This window comes from Biomphalaria glabrata, chromosome 9, assembly GCF_947242115.1.
Source record: "Biomphalaria glabrata chromosome 9, xgBioGlab47.1, whole genome shotgun sequence".
Taxonomy (NCBI): domain Eukaryota; kingdom Metazoa; phylum Mollusca; class Gastropoda; family Planorbidae; genus Biomphalaria; species Biomphalaria glabrata.
Window position 1 is genome coordinate 9,391,985 of NC_074719.1, and position 25,643 is coordinate 9,417,627.

Consider the following 25,643-nt stretch of genomic DNA (forward strand, 5'->3'; position numbering starts at 1 on the left):
AAAAATATCAATGATAATTTTCTTTCTTTGCTATGATAATGTCAGTAGTTATTTATACGTAATTAAGAAGGAACAGTGTTAACCAATTGAGTTTGTCTCAGCATATCAGTTCGTGTAACATCTCAGTTCGTGTAACATCTCTGTTCGTGTAACATCTCTGTTCATGTAACATCTCTGTTCGTGTAACATCTCAGTTCGTGTAACATCTCAGTTCGTGTAACATCTCAGTTCGTGTAACATCTCAGTTCGTGTAACATCTCAATTCGTGTAACATCTCTGTTAGTGTAACATCTCAATTCGTGTAACATCTCAGTTCGTGTAACATCTCAGTTCGTGTAACATCTCTGTTCGTGTAACATCTCAGTTCGTGTAGCATCTCTGTTCGTGTAACATCTCTGTTCGAGTAACATCTCTGTTCGTGTAACATCTCTGTTCGTGTAACATCTGTGTAATTTCGTCAATTTGTTCTCATCCTTTTCTGCCTATTTGATTTTAATAAAAATAGTTAAAGTCAACAATGTCTAAGATTAAATCTACTATAGGGTTGATAACTTAGCTCACAGAAATTTGTATGCTATCAGTTGATTGTATTTTAGGTTTCAAAAGTCCAGGACTATTTCATTGGTGTCACATTTTGTTAAAATAACATCTCTTCCACTTTTGGTCTTTCTCCTTGCAAAGCAACTTGTTTAACAGGGATTTAATATTTATACCTGATATTACATGTTTCTTACACAAAGTTTATTAACATATATATTAACAAGTTCCCCTTTCAGACCTTGTGGTCTATAGGGTAAATGTTGTAATGATGTAATCTGTTTCTATGGCCTACGGTTAACGAGGATGTCATGTGGCCAGCACAACGACCAACTGCCATTATTTTTCCCCAACTAATGTCAAAGCTGGGTAGACTCAGAGGCGCCCGAAGATCCAGAAATTAAAAATCCCAGTCTCCATCAGGATTCGAACCCCGGACCGCGGAAGCCAAGCGCTTTACCACTCAGCCACCGCGCCTTTACAAATGTATTCAGTGATATTTAAATTCAGCATCATAAAACTGGTCAAGAAAATAGTGCTAATATTGGTTTTCAGGGCGATCTTTTTTTTTTAGTACAATTTCTATAACATTGTCACTTTCTTCTTGCGCAAAGCTCATTTCCATAGACATCAATAAATATAGACTGGCCGATTAAAGAGTTTTATGAAACGAAAATTTGTTAATTGCAATTTTGTGTACTTTATTATACAGCATTTATGAGCAGTATAAAAGTTAAGTATTCATATCTATTTCAGCCATAACCTATATAAGTATTACAATATTTTCACTAGTGTTTTTTTTTTAATCTCTCAGCGTGACTGTATTGTCAATTAATCATAATGTTAATTTTTGTTCTAAAACTGTTTTAATTTTAGCTTATTTGGACATTCTGCTGAAAAAATCCCTAATTTCACTAATTCAAAGTTAAGGACTGAATCTTTTTGTTGAAATCGCACTTTTCGTTTCATAAAAAAAAACATCTAGTCTAAAATTGGGCTAGTAGGCTACTTACAATTAACAAGACTATAATAATAACAAGGTGACTAACACACAATCTATTACTCTGGATGAGACAGTAAAATCTGTAACCAACAAGAGAAGTATCATAGATGAAAAACTGCTGTGAAAGCAATGATCAGTAATGAAATGTCCAGTAATGCAAGAGTCTCCTAAATACAGCTCAATAGAGATTTTTTTTTTGTCAGAAAAAAATAAATAATTAATTTATACTTAAAATTGGCTAGATGATATAGCTGAGAACAACTCATATTGTCATCAGAAAAGCACTTTTTTTACATTGTAAAATCCTTTACATCCTCTGTCCACACACTATTAGCAGCACGGCCATCGTGCATTGAAACTTTCTTATCTAAGAATATAGGCCTACATTGCAGTATGGCTGCCTGGTCGTGCGGTTTGCGCGCTGGACTGTCGTTCAGATTTATCGATGATCCCGGGTTCAAACCCGCTCCCATCCCCCGTCGTCCTGCGGGGAGGTTTGGACTAGGAAGTAATTATCTTCAACTCTGAAGGAACATCCGAAACATCTAAAACATTTTACAAAACATTTTACAAACAGTATGTCTCTCACAATATTGTTGAATATTTTGCATTTTATAGATTTGCAGTTTTTCAAGTTATATCTTAACAATTGTTAAGTGCAAAATCAAATTATCAAATATCTTTAGAGCTATAAGCAAATGCAATGCATTTTTTAGAATTTAATGTAACAGCGCTTCTTTATAAAACCTTCATATATAATATAAATCTTTTTTCTAAAATAGTATATTTAAATGCATTTCCTCAATGACAATTAATATTATTATTATTATTACTAGTATTATGAAATAAAAAATAAAGAATTATATTAAGACTTATTTATTTGGAAGCTCTTCAATGTCATTCTATAAATGATAATATATACTGGAAGAAAGAGTGCAGCTTATTTGCTACTCAGAAAGACCTAAAATCATCTCTAATATTACAAAGTAAATTCATTTTTTTGTTATATAACACAACCATTTGTAATAACAAACTACATTTTAACATTACATAGCATTCTTACTACTGGTGCCTAAAAGTAATTTAACTATTATTTAATAAAATACCCTAACCCTAACCACCATTGTATTAACTCACACACACTCCCTCTGTCACTTCCATGCTTTTTGTGAGCATAAATTAACATTATCAACTATTCATAATGCTTTAGTCTTTATGTTGAAATATTCTCCCAGAATGAAGATTAGGCAATTAAAACAATTATTTTATAAGACACACATAAAATGTCTTCAATCATGTTTGTTCTTTCCATCACAAAAAGGAGGTGCAGTAGCTGAGTGATAAAGTGCTTGGAATTTGAATCAGGAATCCTGAGTTCAAATCCTTTTTAAGAAAGATATTTGGGATGTGATTGAGTCCACCCATCTATAATGGGTACCTGATATTAGTCTGGGAAAATGTAAATAAACTTATGTGACAATAAAATTAAACAATGTAATTTACGGTTTCCATACACAGATAACGGGTATCCATGGAAACCATCAAGTGCTTTTTTAACTTTGTTTTTAATATACACAATGATACACACCTATATATATTGTAAATAAGGAGGGAGTGTAGTTTTGTTTAATCTCTAAGAATGAAGATCATGCAACTTTTCATAATTCAGAAATCCGAATACAATAGATATACATGTTTACAAGTTACATGAAGTTACTTCCTTCGGCCTGTCTATATTTATTTATGTCTATGCTCATTTCATTCAACAATTTATTTTTCTTCATGAAGAGTCCATATTATATTTTTAGAGACTCTAGGACAATGAAAATGCTCATTTTCTCTGCGCATGCTCAAGCATTAACCTGGTTGTAAAAGTTATTTTTTTTCACCTCATTTTCTAACACAACTTCGTATGATCACTTCCGGGCGGCTAATAGAAAGACGGGTAGGGGCGGATGAAATTGTATTCGAGAGGGGGGAGGGATGGGTTACAGTGCCATGATCCTAACTTCATTCTGAACATTAAGTGCAGATTCCCCTTTGAGACCGAGAAACATGTTTTCTAAACATTACTAGAGAATTTATGTCGAACGGATTAGTGTAAGCCAGGGGTTCTCAACCTGTGGGTCGCGACCCCCTTGGGATCGATCGACGATTGGCCAGGGGTCGCGGAAGACCATCGAAAAAATGGATTGTTATTGTCTATTCTTCTGTTGCTGTATGTATGTGCGGGGGATGGGGGTCGTGGCAGAGTGGGGGTGGTGTAAAAAGGGGTCGCCGAGCCTAAAAGGTTGAGAACCGCTGGTGTAAGCGTTCCTTGCGTGCTGTTTATTGTCTCCAGCTGACGTATAGGCGACATCGATGTATCGGTATCAGTGTATAATAGAGTGTGTTTCCCAGTAGATATCGTGATATAAATTTTATAATAATTTTATATTTTATCAAGGCGGAATTATTAATTTGTCTCCTCAGGGATGGCATTTATACGACAATTTGCCCACTGGTGGAGACAGGGTGTGCTCAACAATCTCATGTTCAGGAAGAGATGAGAACTATTGCGATGAATATGAAACACCAGAAGGCATGATATGTGATCCAGGGAAGGTCAGTGCTTATACATTCAACATCAGTAATGTAATAGAACATAGTGAACCCGTTTACACAGTACTTTATATGTCATATGAATATGTCAACTGAACGAGTAAACCCATTTTGACACTCGCCTTTTCTTTTCGTGACATATATAAAAAAACGTGAAGGGACAGATATCTAAATACAATCCACTAGATCAGTAATACCCAAACTAAGGCCAAGCTAATAAAATGTTAAAATGTAAAATGTTTTACATGTTTCGGATGTTCCTTCAGAGTTGAAGATAATTACTTCCTAGTCCAAACCTCCCGCAGGACGACGGGGGATGAGAGCGGGCAGGGTTTGATCCCTGGACCATCGATAAATCTGAACGACAGTCCAGCGCGCAAACCGCACGACAAGGCATGATGAATATGAAACATATCTGATATTTCTTTACCTCCAACAGAATGAGTAATTTTTTTTTTTTAAGCTTAAACCAGCTGAACTTACATCTTCATTTATGTTTCAAATAAAACTTTACGCTTCAACAAAAAATTAATAATAAGATTGTAATCATCTATATATTTCTAAAAATGAGATTGTGTTCATTTTGAAATTTTTAATTTCAAAGAACAATAAATCAGATCGGAGACATTAATTTAAAAAAAAGGTGAAATATGCTAAATGTTTTCTAAGACCATTTTTCTTGAAGGAGCCTATAACTTTTTGTAAGAGCGATTTCTTTCGAATATTATTGTAACTCTGATCCCGCGCCACACTGATGGTACACATCAGTGCACCATTCAAGTCAAGTAGTACGAGACTTGTTGATTCTACTGTTACGACATGATTAGAATTTAGTTATTTGTTTCGGGAAAGTTTTACTTATTGACAAGTGACGTGACAGATATATAAAAAACAAGAACTCTCTAGGCGACGCTTTAGAATCAAGACGCTTTCTTATTTACAGTAAGAAAAAGAAGAATTATATAGACGGCTAGTACTAGAGGACATCGGACGGTTCCTGCATTAAGTATTCAAAGTGTTTGTTGTTTCAACACCAGCGTCGACTTTTGGCCTTTCGTCGGTGTTATCTGTTCCAGTATTGAGTTCAGTGTTACCTCCAGTTGGACTTAGTTACATTTTCAAGTACTAAACACCGCGGAAGAGCTTAACACTACAAGAAGAAGGACTGTGGTAGATCCGGCTGAAGTTATAGGAGTCTGAACAGTCTGGGACTAAGTGATGTCCTGTGATACTAGCGAACTATTTGGAAGACCTGGAGCGAGACTGGGAAGTGTGTCGGTGATCAGTTCTAGAATTAATTAGGACTGTTAGAACTTAAGACATTACTCCCTGTGACTTTAGAGCAGAAGTCCAAGTCTAACTATTTGTTGATAGCTTATAATAAATACATCGTTTATTATTACCTCCTGCCTTTCGTTGAGTTGTCTGCCTTGGATTTACAACAATATGATAGATTAAAAAAGAAACATTTTAAATTAGGGTCCAATCCAACACACTCACACACGAATATAAATCCTTTTCATATAGCACCCTGCAATGGTTAAGTCCGGCCCTGCTATTAAGTGACGGGTGAATACAGAGATTACTTGTTCTCTCCCCCCCCCCTCTCCTCTTTTTTTTCGCCTCAAAAGTTACGTGTGGTAACTTTAGTCAGACTAGCAGAAATAAAAGAGTTTTCTTTCCATGACTTGTTGGTGGTGTAAACAGGCATGGTTGGGTCATGAAGAGAATTATATATATTGGGAATATGGCTGGCAGTTTATACTTTTGAAAACTAAAGATCATGGTTATATAATATATAATTTTTTTAAACGGGGAGGGGGGGAGAAAAAATCCCCCCAACCCCTCCCGCCCCCCCCCCCCCCCCGAAAAAAATCCTGGCTACGCTTATACATACATACATACGAACATACATAAATGCATACATACATACATACATAAATGCATAAATACATACATACATACATAAATGCATACATACATACATACATACATACATATATACATACATACATACATAAATGGATAAATGCATACATACATACATACATACATACATACATACATACATACATACATACATACATACATACATACATACATACATACATACATACATACATACATACATACATATATACATACATACATACATTCGAGTGCAAAAGAAACGAGGCTGCGTCGGCCTAGAGAAGAAAAAGGAAGCTGCCCTTTCAGCTAGCCCTAGGATAGATGAATATAAATGCACGAACTGTGGTAAACTCTGCCGCCACAGAATTGGTTTGATTAGTCACCCCAGATTAGATAAGATAAGATAGTTTTTTTTTAATCCAATGTAATGGAAATTCTGTTTGACTACAATTGACAAGCTCAGCGAAACTACTGTACAAAAACTATATTGATTAAAAATTCGAACAACATTTACACACGAAACACATACACATTCACAACCAGACCTAACCAAAGCCAGTGACTCATCTGGGTGCATCCATTGTCTTCCGAGACAGAAGGAGCCATACAAACATACATACAAACATACACACATAGACACATACACACACATACACATACATACATTACATACATTTATATTTTATCAAGGTGAATTTATTCATTTGTCTCCTCAGGGATGGCATTTATATATAGAATTACATACATTGCATACATTACATACTCGTTACATTGTACTTTGTATTATAGATTGCCATTTTCAGATATGGAATTACATACATTACTGTATCCCTATTACATACATTACATACATTACATACACGTCACATTGTACTTTATATTATAGGGATGGCATTTATATATGGAATTACATACATTACATACACGTCACATTGTACTTCATATTATAGATTGTCATTTTCAGAGATGTCGACACGGAAGTTGTGTTGAAGACCTCCACACGCCAACAAATATAGACCGTGAGTATTTTGCTATATTATTTTAGCATGAGCTATTTATACCACCCTTTGAGGTTATACCGTGTTATTTCCATTCATTTTTCTTAAAGTAATGCATTTTAACATAAGTTAAGAGTAAAGAGCTGTAATATGTCGAAAGTAAGAGGGAAAATCTATCTTTCATTTCTACTTAGCGAGTTGTGTTTTTGGTGACGAGGTGAGAACAGTATATGGCAACTACACCGGGCCGTGCTCAGACTTAATAATAATGTACGGCCCCCAAGTATGCTACGACAGTTTTATCTCACAAGTATGTTGTACCTCGTGCAAGGCTCATCACACAGGGCGTACTGGTAAGTTAGAGCAGTGTTTCTCAAACGTTTACCTGTGGCATCCCCTCGCTCGCGCCACCTTAGCCAGATTACAACCTGGAAGTGCGCTGTAGGTCTCCTATAATAGTGAAAGTAAAAAGTTCCCCTTTCAGACCGTGAGGTCTAAAGGACAGATGATGAAAAGGTCATCTGTTTCTGTGGCCTACGGTTAACGAGGGTGTGGCCAGCACAAAGACCATCCAACTTGACGTTTCCCCAACTAATGTCAGGTACCCATTAGAGCTGGGTGGACTCAGAGGCACACAAGATCTTGAAATTAAAAATCCAAGTCTTAACCTGGATTCAAACCCTGGACCCTTGTTGGGAAACTAAGCGCTTTACCACTCAGCTACCGCGCTTCCCGGGAAAGTTTTTAAAATGTAACGGAAAGGAAAGGAACTTAAATATTATAAGACAATTTTCTATTTTATTTTGCACAAGCAATGATTTGACCCGGCCTTGTGCTCGGGGTTCTTTTTTATTCTGCTTTTTTTTTCGATTATATATATTTAAGGCGTCTATACTTTTTAAAGATTCAAAAAAAAAAAAATTCTATAAAATTGTTGCAAGTCAAATCAAAGCCGTATTTGTATCTCTTAAAATACGTAGTGGATTATTTCCTATCCCGATTAAGGCATTTGGGAAAATCTCCCCCCACACACACCTTATTTCTTTTCTCTTTTCACTGCATGGAGGGTGTATAGAAAAACACGTATTCATGGCAAGTTTCTTTAAGACTGGTAGACATTTTTTTTTTCCATTATTTATACCAACGTTAGTTTTACCCACCAAATCTACAGCAGACGTGAGCAAGGTGGAGAGCGTGCTTATGTTCTGTTAAAATATAATGAATCAACATTGATTATAGATGTTTAGTCTAATTAAAATTGGTCTATGAAGATTTTTTCCTTAGTGGTCTGGTCATCATTTTCGAACTCCAAAATAAATGATGACTGGGTGGCTAGATGTAGCGTAATCTTTCACATGTTGCTCTTTCCATGAGATAAAATAGGCTAGTTCAATGGCCCAGTGTAGTTATAAGGTAGCAGATCAAATACAATGTAATTAGGAAGCACCACTGGTTGAATTCTATTATGCAAGGGATTGGGGACTATTTTAAAACCACAGTTGGAGTAACTTTCACCAACTCTTTTCAATATCCACCATCAAAGGATAATAGAAGATGCTCTCGGGGGCTATGAATTTACTGTAAGCATTGGAGGATGAAGAATCGCTTGGGCATAGTGGATGACATTGACGACATTGATGGCCTAGCAGGGACAGAAGAAACACCAGCTTACTTGGTGATGCGCTTAGACAAGACTTCCGCAGCATTTGGCATGCAAATAAATGCAGAAACAAAACAAATTATGACCAATAGCTAACAGGGCTATAAAAGGGCCATCACTATTGGAGGTGAAAAGCTGACTAGTGTTAGCCGCTTCAAATACCTCGGAGCTATTGTCTCAGATGAGGGAACAAAACCTGAACTGCATGCCAAAAATCGCACAGTCCACATCCGCCCTTTTAAAACTTAATAATATACAAAGACAAAGGCTTAGCCCTTGGCACCAAAACCAGACTGATGAGCTCCCAGGTCATGGCCACATTTTTATATGCTTGTGAGTCCTAGACGCTGACTGTAGAGCTAGAGAGGAGGATCCTAGCAAAGGAATTGAGATGCTACAGAAAGATCCTAGGTATCACATTTAAAGACCGCATCACAAACCAAGAGATTAGAGACAAGGTTACTGCAGCGATTGGACCCCATGATGACCTGCCAACTATCGTAAAAACAAGCAAGCCAAAAATATATGACCATATTGCAAGGTATTCGGGGCTAGCAAAGACCTTCCTTCAGGGAACAGTACCGGGAAAATGAGGAAGAGGCAGACAGAGAAAGCGATGGGAAGACAAAATAAAAGAATGGACGGGACTGTCATTGAAAGAGGTTCTAAGGCAAAAGACAGGGAGGAATGGAGAATGGAGAAAGACGGTCGACGAGTCTTGCATGGTGCCTCAACTGTCCAACATACTAAGGGATAAGTAAAGGTAAAGGTAAAAATATCAACTCACTGTGTATGTTTGTCTATCTGTCTGTCTGTGTGTCTGTCTGGCCAAAAATGTTTACACCCAATCTCGGTTCCATTTTGTACAATTATTTCTTTTACATGACAACACAAAAATCAATAAATAAAATTAATCAATTAGTTAATTAACTATTGGTAATAAATTACTTTGTTTGGTATTTCAAACTAGGGAAAGTTATAGTACTTGACTGAAGTGATGGTATAAGCTGAATAAGTCCTCTTTATATTAAGCTGCCGTCTTAGGATCTGAGAACTGAAAGAAATAGAAAAATAGATAACTATACAATCTTCCATGTTCATAGACTCTTCACTAGCAGAGTGGCTACCGCGTTGGCTTGAGAAGCCTGAGAAGGCTTTAGCTCACAAGTTCGAATTCAGATCGTTCACTTAAAAAAAAAATACATTTTAAAAGCGATCACCCAGATACCCCGTTTTTTCTCCCTCTTTCCAACAGGTCCAGACAAGAGATAGGATCATAGCCTATTTAGAACTCTAAAAGCATGAAATAGCGCTAAACAAATACAATTGGGAAAATATAGTTCTACTCACACATATTTATTTTTAGTCTAGATCTATTACAAATCTAATTACATGACTGATCCAAACTAATTGATACACATTAGTATATAAGCATTGCTTTTTTAGATATATATAGTTTTGTATTTGGCTAATTGTGTGTGTATCCTCCTTTGAAAGACTTCTTTTTCTGAGTCATTTTCTTGATAACCGTGAGACTAAATAATAGATTCTAAATCTTTGTCTCCATATTTTTAGGTTGTGAGTACGGCGACCGAGATAATAACTGCCACACTTACTCTCATTCTCTTTGTTCAAATGTTTACTACCAAAATGTTTGCTGTGATTACTGTTTGTAAGTCTTTTCAATGTATCAACAGCATTAGATATATCTAATATATAAAGCACAATGTAAGGAATATTTATGTATTCAGTGGCGTCACTAGGGTGGGTGTCACTAGTTGCGGTCAGCTCCTCCACCGTCCAAATAAAATTCGCGGAGGTTTGTCGTTTTGTTGAATAATAATATATTGAGCTTATTGAATACATTCGCTTGAAATATGATAGCCACCATTGCAATACCTTCGATGAAAACTTTTTTCAAATTCACGCCACTGGTACATATTCCCCCGTGCGACCCGCACCTCATAGTGACGCCACTGTATCTAAGTATGTATGTATGTATGTATGAATAAATGTAGTATGTATGTATACGTATATATAGATGTATGCATGTTAAGAGGGATCTAAGGTCAGAGAGTGGTCAAAAATAACAAAAATGTCACTTTTTCATTCTTTTAATATTAGTAAAGTACAACCATTTCTCTATACAAATCGATTTATTTGATAAAAATATTCCAACTAGAAGTATTTAAAAAGTTTTTTAGAAGGTGGGGGTATTGTTTGTTTACCTTAGCATCGGGCAGAAACTTTGTGGATTTTTTGTGGTAAATGATATTTTTTTATTATTAAGTTTCAAGTTAAAATGTGATATTTTTATAGAAATACCTATATTAATATAAGTTGTAAAAAATACTTAAATTTATCTCTATTGAATAATAAAACTTTTTAACAAATTAATGAATGAACTAATTACCCATTGCACCATAAAACTTACTAAAGCTATAGGCTATATCCATTTAATATTATACATACTTCTTACATTATGGAATAAAGTTTTTTAGTTTTTCTTAAATAATCGAAAACAAATTTTCATGAATTTTTTCTCATGATTTTCAAATTCTTTTTTTTTTTCAGATCTGTCAACGGAAAGCGTTGGCTTGAGCCAGGAAATTAAAATTACCATCGAGAAATTAACTAAAGCTAGATGATGAAATGCAAATTTTATTTCTGAACTCTATTCGTAGCTCAGAAAAGATGAATGTGTTCAAATTCTTGAAAATAAACAATTACACAAGGCTCTGTAAAAATTAATTGAAATCAATCAAATTACATTCTGTCACTGAGCTTACCAGCACTTATAAGAGGTCAATGCTCTTTTAAAGACATATTTTTTAAAATTAGATATAATAATGTAATGCTCTTGCCTTTAAACCAATATTAAAGCAAGAAAAAGAAGTAGTTAAAAGCAGTGACGTGACTAAGGGTGCGGTCCGCACCGAGTGACACCCGTTTAGGGGGAGGGGGGAGACACCCACGTAAAAAATGCACTTTGTGAATATATGACAATTAAAAAAAAACGACAGTGACTAAATATTGAAACATGTTATTCACAATTAATAAATAGATCTATATACTTTTTTTTTCATTTCGACTAAATAAATTTTAATTTTTGTAATGAAATTCTATCAAAATGTTTAAAATCTTATATCATACTTAATATCACAAGGAAAACATGAAACCTTACTTTCAGAATGTTAATCAGCTGAATGTATGTTTCGCTTTGATTAAAAAAAATGTTTTAATCGAATGTATTGAATTTGAGCTAGCACCATAATATCAGGATGTCAACCTATAGTCCCTCTTTAACAAATGACGTCATTCTTCAGGCATAAAATATTATTGAAATCTCCCATTTAATTAATCTAAATTATGTAGAATTGGAAAGTAAAAAAAAGTGGCTATTGACATTTCTGTAGATGATGATGTAATTTCATTTTTCTGTAAAAGAAGCTCTAGCGAAGATAAATGAAATGTTACAATGTGTCAATCGAATGATATACTTACCAAGTAGGAGTAGCTGATGAAGGCCTCGTGGCCCAAACGTCATTTGTCTTACTTGGTCCGGCAGGGTTACATATATGCATGTTTTTCGTATTTTCTATACTGTCTCTATAAAAGCAGAATATTTGACATTTTGTGACTATATTAACAACGAGTCTTTATTGAATAAAGAACTTCCATGAGATGATGGAAATGTTATATAGATAAAACACAAAGCTGAAAGTACATCTGTAATGTTAAAAAGTTAAAAAGTTTATAAATGTTGTTTTTTTGGCTAACTACGTAAAAGATATTAGAGACATAACACACCTGACATAACACACCTGACATAGCACACCTGACATAGCACACCTGACATAGCACACCTGACATAACACACCTGACATAGCACACACTAATCAGATTCAGAAGTTATAATATTTTAAGGGAGACAAAAAAAAGCTGATAAGATAAACTAAATATCTTTAATTGTCTAGAAAAAGGAGGGTGTCAATTTATATGTGAAGTTCAGTGGGTAGGAGAATGTATTTACTGTCTGGAACCATGGGGGAGTACAGAAAATTATTAAGGACCAACATCAATGCTATGTAATGAAATGTCAGGCGAGCAATCACAAGATGGCGGACTCACTATTTAAAAAGAGAAAAAGAAGTTCATTTTTAAGTGCATTGATCGTTTGTTGTTGTTGTTGTTGTTTTTTAACGCTGAGCTTTAAGTCGAAACGGAAGCTATCGTTGATAGATACATTTGGAGCAATCAAACCAAAAATTCCTAAGTACAACAACCAACGAAAGTATTGTAGATGTCAGTTTCAAAATTTTGGCGTATGATGATTTTTTTAAAAGGCGACATTCCAACAGAAATACCATGACTAAGAAGAAAACTAAAGGCAACAAAAGATATTCTTAAAGAAAATTAAATTGACAGTGCATGATTCATATGCCACTAAGACCTTAAAAATATCTAAATCATTTAACAAAGACTTCTTAACATCTGCTTATCTATGGCGTCATGTGAAAAAAGAATTTTTAAATTAAAATTAAGAACTTTTTTGTGACAAAAGAACAAACGAAACTTCCACAGTGATCAATTTTATTAACAATGAAATCATAAAAGACATTAACTTTGATTAAGTTAATGATAAATTTTAAGTTTGAAATCCAATAAAAAAATGTTTATGGTTGCATTGTTGCAAAATTAAACTATACATTAAAGGCAATGTCTTCAATTCCGAGGATGCGTGCAGAGTTTTACATGGCTACACAAACCCAGAGAACTATACATAAGGCTTGTCTTCGAGTCTGAAGATCAGTGAGGAATGCAGTATATCCCGTGGCTGTGACCTACATATTTTGCCACATCCAGGACACCCACCATAGTGACGCCACTGGTTAAAAGGTCTGTGGAATATACTTCACTTGTGATGTGGTATCGATAGTAGTGTTATAACCCTATAAGGGTTAACTGTGTGTGATCAGCTGACATATGTGACACAGACCAGTAATACAGTTTAGCATGCTATATTGAAAGGCAAGGGACAGAACTGGCATGAACTTTGCACGTGAATAGCGCCCGTGTTATAGTCATCTGATCATAGGCCTGAGCTGACCAGAGACACAGTGTGTAAGAAAGCGGCAGTTCAAGACCGGAGAGCGTTGAGACCGGGACTGTTAGTCGGCCATGAAGTCGGTCCCGGTGCAGTCCTCTAATGAAACGTACGAGTCCAGGAAGAGACAGTAGAGTTTATGAGTTGAGTACAGTGATATACAGTCTAACGTTGTAGTAGTTGATTGTGTTGCCAATTGTGTCATATTGGCTATTTTGTTTGACCATTATTAAAGTATCAGATTATTTGGAGCTCTTGTTGTCAGGTTCTTGATGTGTTGATGTGTTCATTAGTTGTGTTGTGTTTAGCTGTGTTTACAGAAGGCCTGATTAGGAGAGAATCGTAACAGTAGTCTAATTATATTGTTACGATTTTCTCTACCAGGCCTTTTGTAATCACTGCTCAACACAAAACATCTAACTCAAGAATTTGACAAAAGAGTATCAAATTACAATGTGGTGGTTTAATGACAAAAACATCAACAGCCTATGTGAGCCCGGAATTTTCGGCTGCACACTGGGCAGGTTATTGCAGCTCACATAGGTCTCACCAGCCACATGAGGAGGCATAATCCCACAGTGCAAAGCCCTCCGCCCCCTGGATGACAAGGATGACAAAGTGGTCATCACCGAACCACAATGGATAAACTATATATATATATATATACAGCCAGCCAATACAACACAATTGGCTACAATAACTTCAATTGCTTTCTTACATTTAACAGAACTGCCTAATAAACACTACAAGTCTCTCTCTGTCTACTTCTAGACTCATGTAGCTACATTTTCAGTGACTCACTTTATAGTGCACTGTACTTACTGGCCCGCTGTCCTGGACTCAACTGTCCCTTTCTTACACAGTCTCTCGTCCGCGAAGGCTTTCGATCACATGACCATAACACGGGTCATATTTGCATGCACTACCAGTACTGTCCCTTTTTCATCGACAGCCGTTTACCTGTGTGATTTGCTTAAGTCACGTCAGTAGGTCGCACAACATTAACCTTATCAGTCCGCCACTGGAGTTACAATAACGGGCCACACTAATGGTGCGCATTAGAGCGCCATTCAACACAAGTAGTAGAAGACAGGTTTAGACAGGAAGAAGGACTGTGGTAGATCTGACTGTAGTGATCTGCAAGTTACTGAAGTCTGGTCTGTCTTGACTCGAGAGAATGTCCTTAGAGTTACAACAATATAAACAAACCATGAACTACACTAAAGTGAATCACAAACGTGTAAATTGCATAAGCTATCTATCTATCTATTCCTATAATAATGTATGGTACATGAAATAGCCATCTTATATAGAGGCCCTAAGATACACTGCACATGTGTTAAGGTCTACTCGTCCCTGAACAACAAGACGTTTCACCCAAAACCTCATAAATGGACAAAGAAATCGTCGGTGAACGGTTAAGTTCATTAGTAAAGAATGACATTAAAAGTTTACATACATTGTATACAAATAGCAGGCTACAATTATTTCTATGAAACATGAAAATTACCTCTAAACATTCACAAACTGTTATGTAATGCACATTTTAAATGATCAATAAGAAGTTCATGTATTAATTTCACTACTGTATATGTAGTGTGCATTGAAATAAACAAGCAAAATATTTTTTTAAATACTATATAAAAAAAACAAACTTATTTAATGGAAAGAAATTTACATTTACAGCAATATATTCAAATACTGTATGATTTAGTTCCTTTTTTCTGTATCAGAGTAAATTAATTATCACTAATTTTATAATCGATTCATATGTTGCCATTGGCTATGAATAATTATGCAAAGTTTCAACTTGATCTGAAAATGGAAAGGGAATAACGTGTACAAATTTGTACCAGACAGACAGACGGACAGACGGACAGTGAGTTTTGTAAGCTTTGTAAAAAGAAGGATGGTTGATGTAAGTTAGTAATAGTTACACGGAATACAATCACATAGCTTTTTTTTTGCTGTTCACTTCACAAATAGTCTGCAGGGCTCATGCTAACTGAATAGTATACTGTGTCAGGACAGAATTCGGCAGAGCTTGAGATTGTTTGGTTATCCGACACCAGCTCTATGTCGCAAGCATTTGATGATGGATGCCTGGAGCTTGTATGTCTTGTTAGTCGTTAGTCTGCAAATCTCTGCGCCACATAAAAGAATTGCATTCACAATTGTGTCCGACATTCAGATTTTATTGTGTAGGAGCAGTGGGTTTGGCCACCAGATCGACCGTTGGTACCAGTGTGGTAACTCAACTAGGCTTTGGTTACGATGGTCATCGCCAACTGAAGATCATCTACCTAATCCTTGGATAGAAACTTGAAAAGGTACTTGAAGATGACTGTTTGACTGTTTTCCTACAAAGAGAATCATTGAAACACATGTAAGACCTTTGAGACCTATTTGAGCTGTGACCTCTGAACTGATCTAAAAAGATGTCTAGACAAACATCTAATGATGAGGTCGAGAAGTAGCAAAAACAGAGAGACGCACGCACATACACACACACACACACCTTTGTCGTCTGCTTCTAATACTTCATCTTAATTGGGAAGGCCACACCAATTTCAGATAAGATAGTGACATGATCTACCAGGAACATTTTCTAGGGACGAATAAGAGACAAAGTGAAATATAAAGGTATCCTAGAGACTATAAACAGTTCAAACATATCTTTTCTTATATATTACAGACGTTACTTTAAAAAAAAGATAATTACGTCAGACGCATTTCATGATTCAATCTAGTTATGCATGCTAATCAATGACTTAAACTCTGCTTAGTCGTTGGTTTTCCCGGCTGATTCATCAACCCTTTTCATTCTCTAGGGAAGAAAGAGCACTTGTACGAGTTTATTTTAGCGTATGGAATAAGAAATGTGCTTCTATTTATGTGTCTTTCAGAGTATTTGTTTTTCTATTTGTAATTTAGGGTTTAGTGTTTTATGAATTATAGCAACTTTACTTTTTATTCATCTGTCCTGGAGTATCTCTAAGTTTACTGATTTTACTAATGGTATTATTCTAATAAAATTGGAATATTTTGTTTGTTAAAGACATACATCTCACTGTTCTATTTTGTATTTTTTCTAGTTTCTTTATGTTTTCTTGAGTTGAGGGATTCCAAACAGAGGATGTATATTCTAATATTGGCCTAACTAAAGCTAAATAGCATTTTAATTTTATGTTTTTGATTGATTTGTAAATAATTTAAAACAAGGTTACAAAGACACACAAACTTGAAATCGGCCCCCGAAGTGGTCCACCTAGAGACAGACGGACAGATCTAGACATTGGTAGAGGATAGAACTTATTAGGCTGTAAAAAAATATACTTAAAAAAATAATTTAAAAAAAAGCATATCTATTTTACAGGATGTGACTCACAAAAAATGTAGAAATATGTATTAACTAATAAAAAAAAATTTCAACTGGGTTTTGAAACCAGAACCTTCTGCGTGTTGGGCAGATGTGACAACCGATTTTCATTTTCTCTTCTAGTTTCTGAGATCTAAACGGGACAGACGGTCAGACAGACCAAACTAAACTAATAGCGTCTTTTCCCCTTTCGGGGACCGCTAAAAATAATTAAATACCGCGAAGTGGTAATATGTAATTGTTTTGTTATTAATTGTTAACATAGTTTATTTATTTGATATATTTATTTCATATATTTTATTATTTCCTTTTTTTATTATTATCAATTTATTTTATATTATTATTTATTTTGTACTATGTTTTTTTTTCTTAATATTTTTGTTCACACAGTCGTTGCCTATCTCAATCTACAAGTCAAAGTGTCAAACAACCCAGATCTACACACTTTCAGACCTAGTTCTAAACAATTGTTAGAAGCAAGTGATAACATTTAAAACACGTGGTTTCTTTCTATAGGAGAAAGGAAGAAAAAGAATATACAACGTGACAGTGATAGATAGATAGATAGATAGATAGATAGATAGATAGATAGATAGATAGATAGATAGATAGATAGATAGATAGATAGATAGATAGATCATTGTCCAAAATACAGCCCAAGACGTGCTTCCATCCGGCCCGCCGAATCGTCGGCCTCAAATATAAAAAAATCCCCCTTCCAAAAAAAATGTTACAAATGTACTTACGTTAGGGGCCCTACTTTTTCTAATGGATTACTACCAAGGCATTTAACATTTGTGCGTTCATGAAATAGGACTATAGAATCTACTAGGAAAAGTGAACGGATCTTTACCTTTTTGTAGAATATGATACCATTGCTAGCCAACATGAAAGTGTGGCTGTTTTTATTTAAAAAGAACTACAAAATATGAACAGATTTACGCCATATTTTTGAAGTGTAAAGAGAAAATTCAACTCTCCCAATAATACAGTGTAAGTACTAGATCCTCGGGTTTGAAATAAAATAGTTTCAGGTCGATTTCATTAAGTTTTTGTATCTTTTCCATCATGTGGCCCGCGACACTAGTGTTGGAAATTAAAATGGCCCGCAGATTGAATTAGGTTGGGCATTACTGGTACCCGGTAAAGAGGGACTTCTTATGGTCCGACAGTTACGCTGAACAGGGCAAATATTACGTAGGGTTTCTTAATTAATGAGCTGCTAATATGTTTGTGCTATTTGGGCTGTTTTTGTACTAAGGCGTTAGGATCTCTAAAAAATAAATACAAATAAAATTGAAACAGGTGTACCGGGTACTTTCGGTGTTCTGAAAACATTATTGTATACCTTACATCAAGTATTATTTTAAAAGAGTTTTTTTTTTTTAAAGCGGTTAACTTCCGGTCTTTGCTTATTTGCAGTGTGTGTTGTACAATTCGATTTTAAAACATCGTATTATTCTCAAAGTAGATGCAGTGACTACGTTTTGGTTTACTGAATATTTAATTTTTGTATTTAAAATGGAATCGAAATTTTCCACTTGAATATAAATTCGACTGATCAAAGAGACGCCAACAGATTTGTGTAACAGAAACTCATTGTGTCTTCTTGTTATATTATTTTATTTTGCGCTGAAACTAAATTCATTTTAGTCCCAACTTTAAAGTCGCTCTCAGACCTCAGATTTGATAAAGTTGTGGCTCGTTTGCAGCACAACTATTCCGATACTCGTAAAACTATCAATGTTATCAAAGACTTTAATTATGATTAACGTGTAAATGTGTGATCAATAGCAACAGATTAGATTAAAAACATAAATATATAGCAGTGCTAGCGTTTTAAAAATGCTTTAAATATTTTTTTTTAATTTCTATTGGAGAAATGTAGCTGAAATACTATTAATAAATTTTAAAAAAATAAAAATTAACACAAAATTGATAAGTTAGGCTTTTTTACAGCAGATATATGATACGTGAACCAATTTAACGCATTCACCTGTTTTAATTGATTTAGCAAAATGGCGCCAAAGCTGGCTTTTTCAAAAGTCCCCTTTTTATAAGCCAAATAATTTTCAGCTTTCTAAAGTAAATACCAATGCACAAGGTCGTTCCTAACGTAAATGTAAAATTAATCAATAAATGTTAATCTCGGCTACGTTAACTTTGGTCTTCGTCACCATCGTCAAAGGCTAATAACTGTTGAAAAAAAATGTAATCTATTTTTCATTTTTATAAAAATACTAGTTGTTTTTTTTATTTTAACTGTCCAATACATAAAACAATATCTTTTTTAAAAAAATTGTTTTAAATCAAATATAATTTTAAAATTTTTATAAATTTCAGCATCTAGAAGAAATATTAAAGTAATATTTGATAAAATAGTATAGAAAGAATTTGTAGATTTATCTTTTAAAACGAAAATTTATATTACAATATATTTATATAAGCTCAATTTTTAATATTTACATCGATTCTGTGGTAGATATGTTGAATGTTGGCTTTTAGAGCCATAGGTACTGGGTTCAAAGTCTCATGGGCGCATTTTTTTTAATTATTTTTTTTTCTTTTTTTTTTCTTTTCCTTGAAAACAAAATAGAATCTAGACTTCAAATACCAAAAAAAAAAAAAAAAAAAAAAAATTTCTGAATAAATATATATTCTTCACTTAAAAAGATGATCAAAGCAGACTTATTACTTCAAGATTATCATCTAGCTTTCTTTTAAATTTTATTACTTTTGTATCTTCAATGATGATTTTGAGAGCTAGTCTTGTCTAACAATATGAACAAACCAGTTCTTGAAAAAAAAAAGATCAACATTTAAACGGCATTATACAACATATATGAACACTTTGTTTAATTTTAAAAGTGAATAAAAATTGTTAAACTACGCCAAAAGATTGGAGGATCGATGGGAATATTTCCCAATAGGAAACAAGAAAAGTTTCGGTGGTATATCTAACTACAATGTTGTTATTTTTTAAAATAGAGAAATTAAGCCATTATCTGGCGCGTACAAAAAAAAGATGAACGTGAAATACCCCATTAATGTGAATTCTACAGCTCAGAGCATGCTTTGCAACATTTTCCTATATATTGCAACATAGTTTTCCAAATCTAGTTCCATTTGCACCATTTATTTCCTTCTCTATTGGTATTTGCTGGGCTGTTTCCAACAGATAGTAGTTTGACTTTTTTTTGGACCATTTTGCACTCTTTATATGTCGTAAACATTTGTGGGTGAATGTTGCAAATCTTGTCTGCATTACTATTCTTTACTCTTCAAGTCTCTGTTCGAGGACTCACAAACTAAGTGGCCGTGGGTAGTTTCTCACCTCGCCTACTCTTTGCACCGCCACTGCATTTGCGAAATATTTCAACAAGTCATAGATTTCTAGGGTTTAATTAAAATGCGTATGTGTGATGTGCTCACAAAATGTCAGGATGGACGTTTCTACTATTTAATAAGGGAAAGTGGAATGTTTTCAAAAATTTTCCACTGCGTTGTTCGTAAGCTCCCTGCATCTATGTTTCTCTCTTTCAAGTAAGTTCAAGCAAGATGGCGGATAAGCTGGTCTTTAAACTTTTTTGGAAGTCTTCTTTGTTACGCCTATCAATTTTCAGCTTGCCAAAGTAATTACCAATGCGCAAGATTGTTTCTAATGCAGGATATTTTCTCTGCCTAGCGTAACTTTTAAACTAAAAGCATCTGTCTACGCCACTGACTAGAAAAGAATACTTTTTTGCCACCCTTAAATGGATATCTTCTATAAGTCTATTTTAAAATGTCTAAACTTAGAAAAACCTAATCGTTAGCAAGCGTACATCATTCCTTATCTTATTAACCAAAAATGTTACAATGCATATGGAGAAGGCAATTTTAACTGCAAATAACCTTTCAACTGTTCTGAATATGTAGGCTACCTTTTCATAGATTTTAATGTTTGTTTTCTAGTCCTATATTTTTTTCCTTTTTCAAGTGAATTAAATAGTGAAAAATAGAGGTGCGTTATACTTTCGCGTTCGCACGCAGCAATAGGAGTTTAATCTCTTCAAAACTTTATAAAGAAGATATACATTAAAAAATTGGTTTTTATTCAAAAATTTAAGTTTAAACTTTTTATTATTTTGTTTAAATTAGATAAATAATATATAATTTCTTTGTTTATATTTTTATAATATGTAGTGCTAATTAGATTTTATAGATGTTATGATAATTGTTCGACTTACTTTAAATACAAATTTTTATGGACGAAAAATGCAAAATTTTGCTAAGAAAATGTCAATAGAGTTCTCTATATCAATGTACTACAAAAATAATCTACCGAAAGGTCATCGTCAAAGGCGAATAACTGTTGGAAAAAGATGTCATCTATTTTTAATTTATATAAAAATTACTAGTTTTTTAATTTTAAACGTCAAATACATAAAACATAATCTTTTTCTTAACTAAACTGTTTTAAATCAAATCTCATGTTTTAATTTTTATAAATTTCAGCATCTAGAAGAAATATTAAAGTAATATTTGATAAAATAGTATAGAAAGAATTTGTAGATTTATCTTTTAAAACGAAAATTTATATTACAATATATTTATATAAGCTCAATTTTTAATATTTACATCGATTCTGTGGTAGATATGTTGAATGTTGGCTTTTAGAGCCATAGGTACTGGGTTCAAAGTCTCATGGGCGCATTTTTTTTAATTATTTTTTTTTCTTTTTTTTTTCTTTTCCTTGAAACTAAAATAGAATCTAGACTTCAAATACCAAAAAAAAAAAATAATAATAATTTCTGAATAAATATATATTCTTCACTTAAAAAGATGATCAAGGCAGACTTATTACTTCAAGATTATCATCTAGCTTTCTTTTAAATTTTATTACTTTTGTATCTTCAATGATGATTTTGAGAGCTAGTCTTGTCTAACAATATGAACAAATCAGTTCTTGAAAAAAAAAAAGATCAACATTTAAACGGCATTATACAACATATATGAACACTTTGTTTAATTTTAAAAGTGAATAAAAATTGTTAAACTACGCCAAAAGATTGGAGGATCGATGGGAATATTTCCCAATAGGAAACAAGAAAAGTTTCGGTGGTATATCTAACTACAATGTTGTTATTTTTTAAAATAGAGAAATTAAGCCATTATCTGGCGCGTACAAAAAAAAGATGAACGTGAAATACCCCATTAATGTGAATTCTACAGCTCAGAGCATGCTTTGCAACATTTTCCTATATATTGCAACATGGTTTTCCAAATCTAGTTCCATTTGCACCATTTATTTCCTTCTCTATTGGTATTTGCTGGGCTGTTTCCAACAGATAGTAGTTTGACTTTTTTTTTGGACCATTTTGCACTCTTTATATGTCGTAAACATTTGTGGGTGAATGTTTAAATCTTGTCTGCAATACTATTCTTTACTCTTCAAGTCTCTGTTCGAGGACTCACAAACTAAGTGGCCGTGGGTAGTTTCTCACCTCGCCTACTCTTTGCGCCGCCACTGTATTTGCGAAATATTTCAACAAGTCATAGATTTCTAGGGTTTAATTAAAATTCGTATGTGTGATGTGCTCACACAATGTCAGGATGGACGTTTCTACTATTTAATAAGGGAAAGTGGAATGTTTTCAAAAATTTTCCACTGCGTTGTTCGTAAGCTCCCTGCATCTATGTTTCTCTCTTTCAAGTAAGTTCAAGCAAGATGGCGGATAAGCTGGTCTTTAAACTTTTTTGGAAGTCTTCTTTGTTACGCCTATCAATTTTCAGCTTGCCAAAGTAATTACCAATGCGCAAGATTGTTTCTAATGCAGGATATTTTCTCTGCCTAGCGTAACTTTTAAACTAAAAGCATCTGTCTACGCCACTGACTAGAAAAGAATACTTTTTTGCCACCCTTAAATGGATATCTTCTATAAGTCTATTTTAAAATGTCTAAACTTAGAAAAACCTAATCGTTAGCAAGCGTACATCATTCCTTATCTTATTAACCAAAAATGTTACAATGCATATGGAGAAGGCAATTTTAACTGCAAATAACCTTTCAACTGTTCTGAATATGTAGGCTACCTTTTCATAGATTTTAATGTTTGTTTTCTAGTCCTATATTTTTTTCCTTTTTCAAGTGAATTAAATAGTGAAAAATAGAGGTGCGTTATACTTTCGCGTCCTCACGCAACAATAGGAGTTTAATCTCTTCAAAACTTTATAAAGAAGATATACATTAAAAAATTGGTTTTTATTCAAAAATTTAAGTTTAAACTTTTTATTATTTTGTTTAAATTAGATAAATAATATATAATTTCTTTGTTTATATTTTTATAATATGTAGTGCTAATTAGATTTTATAGATGTTATGATAATTGTTCGACTTACTTTAAATACAAATTTTTATGGACGAAAAATGCAAAATTTTGCTAAGAAAATGTCAATAGAGTTCTCTATATCAATGTACTACAAAAATAATCTACCGAAAGGTCATCGTCAAAGGCGAATAACTGTTGGAAAAAGATGTCATCTATTTTTAATTTATATAAAAATTACTAGTTTTTTAATTTTAAACGTCAAATACATAAAACATAATCTTTTTCTTAACTAAACTGTTTTAAATCAAATCTCATGTTTTAATTTTTATAAATTTCAGCATCTAGAAGAAATATTAAAGTAATATTTGATAAAATAGTATAGAAAGAATTTGTAGATTTATCTTTTAAAACGAAAATTTATATTACAATATATTTATATAAGCTCAATTTTTAATATTTACATCGATTCTGTGGTAGATATGTTGAATGTTGGCTTTTAGAGCCATAGGTACTGGGTTCAAAGTCTCATGGGCGCATTTTTTTTAATTATTTTTTTTTCTTTTTTTTTCTTTTCCTTGAAAACAAAATAGAATCTAGACTTCAAATACCAAAAAAAAAAAAAAAAAAAAAAAAAAAAATTTCTGAATAAATATATATTCTTCACTTAAAAAGATGATCAAGGCAGACTTATTACTTCAAGATTATCATCTAGCTTTCTTTTAAATTTTATTACTTTTGTATCTTCAATGATGATTTTGAGAGCTACTCTTGTCTAACAATATGAACAAACCAGTTCTTGAAAAAAAAAAAGATCAACATTTAAACGGCATTATACAACATATATGAACACTTTGTTTAATTTTAAAAGTGAATAAAAATTGTTAAACTACGCCAAAAGATTGGAGGATCGATGGGAATATTTCCCAATAGGAAACAAGAAAAGTTTCGGTGGTATATCTAACTACAATGTTATTTTTTAAAATAGAGAAATTAAGCCATTATCTGGCGCGTACAAAAAAAAGATGAACGTGAAATACCCCATTAATGTGAATTCTACAGCTCAGAGCATGCTTTGCAACATTTTCCTATATATTTCAACATGGTTTTCCAAATCTAGTTCCATTTGCACCATTTATTTCCTTCTCTATTGGTATTTGCTGGGCTGTTTCCAACAGATAGTAGTTTGACTTTTTTTTTGGACCATTTTGCACTCTTTATTTGTCGTAAACATTTGTGGGGGAATGTTGCAAATCTTGTCTGCATTACTATTCTTTACTCTTCAAGTCTCTGTTCGAGGACTCACAAACTAAGTGGCCGTGGGTAGTTTCTCACCTCGCCTACTCTTTGCGCCGCCACTGCATTTGCGAAATATTTCAACAAGTCATAGATTTCTAGGGTTTAATTAAAATTCGTATGTGTGATGAGCTCTAACAATGTCAGGATGGACGTTTCTACTATTTAATAAGGGAAAGTGGAATGTTTTCAAAAATTTTCCACTGCGTTGTTCGTAAGCTCCCTGCATCTATGTTTCTCTCTTTCAAGTAAGTTCAAGCAAGATGGCGGATAAGATGGTCTTTAAACTTTTTTGGAAGACTTCTTTGTTACGCCTATCATTTTTCAGCTTGCCAAAGTAATTACCAATGCGCAAGATTGTTTCTAATGCAGGATATTTTCTCTGCCTAGCGTAACTTTTAAACTAAAAGCATCTGTCTACGCCACTGACTAGAAAAGAATACTTTTTTGCCACCCTTAAATGGATATCTTCTATAAGTCTATTTTAAAATGTCTAAACTTAGAAAAACCTAATCGTTAGCAAGCGTACATCATTCCTTATCTTATTAACCAAAAATGTTGCAATGCATATGGAGAAGGCAATTTTAACTGCAAATAACCTTTCAACTGTTCTGAATATGTAGGCTACCTTTTCATAGATTTTAATGTTTGTTTTCTAGTCCTATATTTTTTTCCTTTTTCAAGTGAATTAAATAGTGAAAAATAGAGGTGCGTTATACTTTCGCGTCCTCTCGCAGCAATAGGAGTTTAATCTCTTCAAAACTTTATAAAGAAGATATACATTAAAAAATTGGTTTTTATTCAAAAATTTAAGTTTAAACTTTTTATTATTTTGTTTAAATT

The 25,643-nt window shown here is 33.5% G+C and overlaps 1 protein-coding gene across 5 annotated transcripts in view; it reads left to right on the forward strand.

Moving 5' to 3' along the window:
- LOC106062265 (zinc metalloproteinase/disintegrin-like) overlaps window positions 1–11,457 on the forward strand; it is a 29,180-nt gene extending 17,723 nt beyond the window's left edge. For 4 of the 5 annotated variants that reach the window (XM_056040530.1, XM_056040532.1, XM_056040531.1 and 1 more), the window contains 5 exons: window positions 4,013–4,144; window positions 7,017–7,071; window positions 7,245–7,403; window positions 10,286–10,382; window positions 11,285–11,457. In XM_056040530.1, coding sequence (XP_055896505.1) covers window positions 4,013–4,144; window positions 7,017–7,071; window positions 7,245–7,403; window positions 10,286–10,382; window positions 11,285–11,324 — 483 coding nt within the window. In that variant the 3' untranslated portion in view covers window positions 11,325–11,457. Of the gene's footprint in view, window positions 1–4,012; window positions 4,145–7,002; window positions 7,072–7,244; window positions 7,404–10,285; window positions 10,383–11,284 lie in introns of those variants that run through there. The other variant, XM_056040534.1, reaches the window with a different exon arrangement.
- Window positions 11,458–25,643: the final 14,186 nt, after the last annotated feature.